Source organism: Orycteropus afer, unplaced genomic scaffold, assembly GCF_000298275.1.
Source record: "Orycteropus afer afer isolate SDZICR_OR568_19922 unplaced genomic scaffold, OryAfe1.0 scaffold00037, whole genome shotgun sequence".
Lineage (NCBI taxonomy): Eukaryota > Metazoa > Chordata > Mammalia > Tubulidentata > Orycteropodidae > Orycteropus > Orycteropus afer.
In genome coordinates, this window is record NW_006921624.1 from 4,005,207 (window position 1) to 4,008,875 (window position 3,669).

The following is a 3,669-nucleotide window of genomic DNA, read 5'->3' on the forward strand; positions in this document are numbered from 1 at the left end:
CTGTGCAGGGAGCGCCGCCATCTTGGACCAGCCCGAGGAAGATCCTCAGGGAGCAGCAAGAGTCGTCGCCGCTGCCACTGCTACTGCCGCTACCGCGTCTACATCTCTTCCGCCAGCCCGCCTACCTCCTGGGGCCTCGGCCAACCGTCCCCGCCTCCTTTCTCTCTGCGTCCGCACTCCTGTTCCTCGTCCTGACGCCCCCCTCCCGCCCGGAAAGCTGCCCAGCCACCAGCAACCCCCCAGGTAACCCAGGCCTTCTGCAGTGCCGGTGTCCCTGGGGCCTCCGCGCCCGGCCCTTCCGAGGGCCGGGGGCGGGGACGACGGCGAGCCGGGACTGCAGACGGGCAGTGCAGGCTCTGTCAGGCCGCGGCGAGCCTGGGGTCTGGGGTGGGCGGCCTGACGGGACTCCGGTGTCGGGGTGGAAGGTGTCCCCAGCGCCGCCGCTGCCAAAGCCTCCGTTGCCTCCCCACCCCAGAGGGGACCTTCGTGGGAGGGGGAAGGGTGTGTTCCGGCCTCGCCTTCCCCGCCGCCTCGTCCGGACTGGGCACCATCGCATCTCTTGCAGGCCCCTCTCTTTGCCGCTAGTCTCTGCGGCTGTAGACCACCCCCGCGGTGTTTATCCGCGCGTGCTGCGCCGCCTTCCAGCCCACGAGCCCAAGACGTGGGGTTCCTCATCCTCTAGGCCTCATCGGCCCCTGAATACAAAAGGCTGCACCTCTCACGCTCTCCGGCATCTTGGGACTGGCTTGGGTGTTCTTGTGGGTGAGGGTGGGCTGTCTCGGGGCTTCATCTGGGGAAGGGGTCTTGGGCTGTACTTGCTCATACTGAGTCTGAGAGATTGGATAACTTAGAGATCCTTATTCGGTGAGTCCCTGTAAGGCCTGTGGCATCCTATAAAGCCATGAGCCCAGGATGGCATCAAAAAGTAAAGTTTGGGCATTTCTAGAATTTACGAAAAGAGGAAGGAACAAGCATGTTTGGAGCGTTTGCACTCCACTGCGTGCCGGGCATGGTTCTAGGTGTCTTCAGGCGTTTGTTTGAGCCTCACGTAGTTCTTGAAGGTAAGTTGAGTTTTCCCCACTGAGGCTTGAAGTTGCGACATGGCTAGTTACTGATGGTCCGTACAACTGGCCTCTTCCCACTCTTTGGCTTATGTTTTCTGTGTTAGACCTAAAGTTAGGCTAAGGTGAAAAGAAACATGACCATTTAAAATGCAGCTACAGTTTAATCCTCATTTTTCTATACTCATATTGGATGACAGTTTATTATCACTTTATAGCTTGAAGTCCATCATGTCATCCACTACACTGTCTGTCATTCCTCATTGTCACAACCCCAGGAGGGAGATGGCAGGATTTGCATTTTATAAAATTGGGGTTGTGAGAGGGCAAGTGCTTTCCTGGTGGTCCCGAAGCCAGTGTCAGAGTCTAGATTTAAACTTTTGCCGTTTATTGTTAATTTCATTACCACCCCACAACTTACTTTTATTAAGATGTTATTGAGGACAACCTTGACCTTGCCAAATAAATCCAGTTTCCTTCCCCTCAGCCCTCTAGCTTTTCCAGGATTTTTCTTCAAAGTTCTGCCTAGGCACTTTTACTTGCTCATCACTTGAGGCAATGCAGTGTGAAGAGTTTTGGAATTGTGTTGTTTGGGGTTTTCACTCCGATACTGCCACTTCTAGTTAAGTGACCTTAAGAAAGTTCCTTAACCTCTCAAACTCAGTGTCTTTATGTATACTGGGGATAATTGGACTTATGTCTTAGAATTGTTGTAAAAATTAAATGGTTAAAGCTCTTATGTCATCACTTGGTGCATAATAAGTACCCCAGTGTCTATAACAGTGCCTGGCATGTAGTGGGTTGCTTACTATCTGTTGAATGAATGAGAAGAGCATGGCTTTGAAGAGCTTGAAGGTTAGACCTGGGCCTTAATCCTAGCTCTTCACTTAACTGATGTATGACCACAGATATAGTTACCTCTCTCAGGTGGTTTCCTTATTTGTAAAATGAGTTTTTAGGAATAGAAATTGCTTATAAAGTAGCTGGCATGTGCCACTCAATAAACAGTAGTTATTGTAAAGATGTAAAAACTTTCAGTACTAAATCATTACATTCTTTGGCATTAAGGCTACATTTTTAAAAGTTTCACTCTGCATTTCATGTTAAATTTTACCTTTGTTATATACTATGCAGCAGAATTTGGAGTGCTCTTAGAACTGAATTTTATCATATTAAATATCTTAGCATAATCTTAGTAAGATACTGTATTGTTAGAGGAAACTTTCTGTTAAAGCAAAAAAAAAAAAAAAAAAAAGTTCAAACTGTGACCAGTGAGACATGTTTCAATTTTTTAAGAAAGCTTGAAACATTTTTATTAAATCCCAGGCTTGGTTGCAGACAATGATTTACAAATAGAGTTACCAGAGATTCTTTACTTCTAAAAAATTTTCATTCTAGACAGTTTTAAACATACAAGGTACAACATTATAATGAGCCTTCCTTCATATATACCCATCAGCCGTGTCAGCTATGCCCAACTTTGCTTCATCTTTGTACACCTGATCCCTCCTCTTTAGGTTATCTTGAAGCAAATCTCGGATGTCATATCATTTCATCAGTAAATTTTTCAGTTATTAATCCTTTTAACTCTGGTAGTGAGTGTAGAGTTGTTTTTTTTTTTTTTTAACTACTTTTCTTTCTGTGAACAGAGGTGTGCGGTATTGGAGTACTTTATTTCCTACTCGCACAGCACCATAATTAGCTGGAAAATTTTGTCTTTCTCTTTATTAAGGAATCCAGTTATTTTTTTCCTTATCACTCACAATGTTAATTTTTATAGAAGTATGATATTAAATATTTAAAATCTTATTTTTGAAGTATATTTCAGAAGTGAGTGGGTTATATGCAGTGGTTGCACTTCTAATTGAGGAAAGAAAATTGAGTGTTCATTTTGATTAGATTAGGTTATTAGATTAACTTAGAAGTTTTGTGCCCACCTAACTGAAAATCTAGTAGCATTTCACTTCAGTAGGCCTGCAAGCAAACCAAAATGCATTTTATTCTTGAGTTCCATGAAGGCAGGGATAGTGTTGTCTTTTTTGTTCATTACTATATTGTTAAGGTTTAGCACAATGTTTTGTGTTTAGTAAATGCTCAATAAATAGTTTTATATTAGAATCATAAAAGCAATCCATCTTGGCTTTGGTGTTTTTAGCGAAATGTCTTGCATGTGAAAAAAAAAAAATCTTACTAATTTAAACAATAAGGATAGAGATTTAAGTCGCCCAGAATATTTAAGGGGTTGCATTTTTTCCCCGTTATGGCTTAAGTCAGTTATACAGTCAGTTATAGTAACATTTTTTGTTCTAAAAAGTAGAATAAAATAGTTGTGTAATAGTTGTGAAAGGATTAGGTATTGTGCATAAACAAACATAGGAGCTAAACTACAACAAATGAAAATATTCTGTTTTTCTGTTTGAAGTCAGTCATCTGATTGGCTTCATATGATGTTCACCGTAATATTGGTAAATGTAGAAATAATGTTGAAAATAATATGAGAGTGTTTTTTTTTTTTTAATATTTTCAAGTGAATATAATACATGTTCACTATTAGTGCAGAGATATATAAAGAAAGTTAATAATTTCCCCCTTCCCTTTTTCTACTCTC

General features: G+C 42.4%; 1 protein-coding gene across 1 annotated transcript in view; it reads left to right on the forward strand.

Annotated features, from left to right (window-relative positions):
- Positions 1-973: 973 nt before the first annotated feature.
- Positions 974-3,669, forward strand: part of RAB14 (RAB14, member RAS oncogene family) — a 27,419-nt gene continuing 24,723 nt past the window's right edge. Inside the window, exon 1 of the mRNA XM_007936751.1 lies at positions 974-1,061. Coding sequence (XP_007934942.1) covers positions 974-1,061 — 88 coding nt within the window. The remainder of the gene's footprint in view (positions 1,062-3,669) is intronic.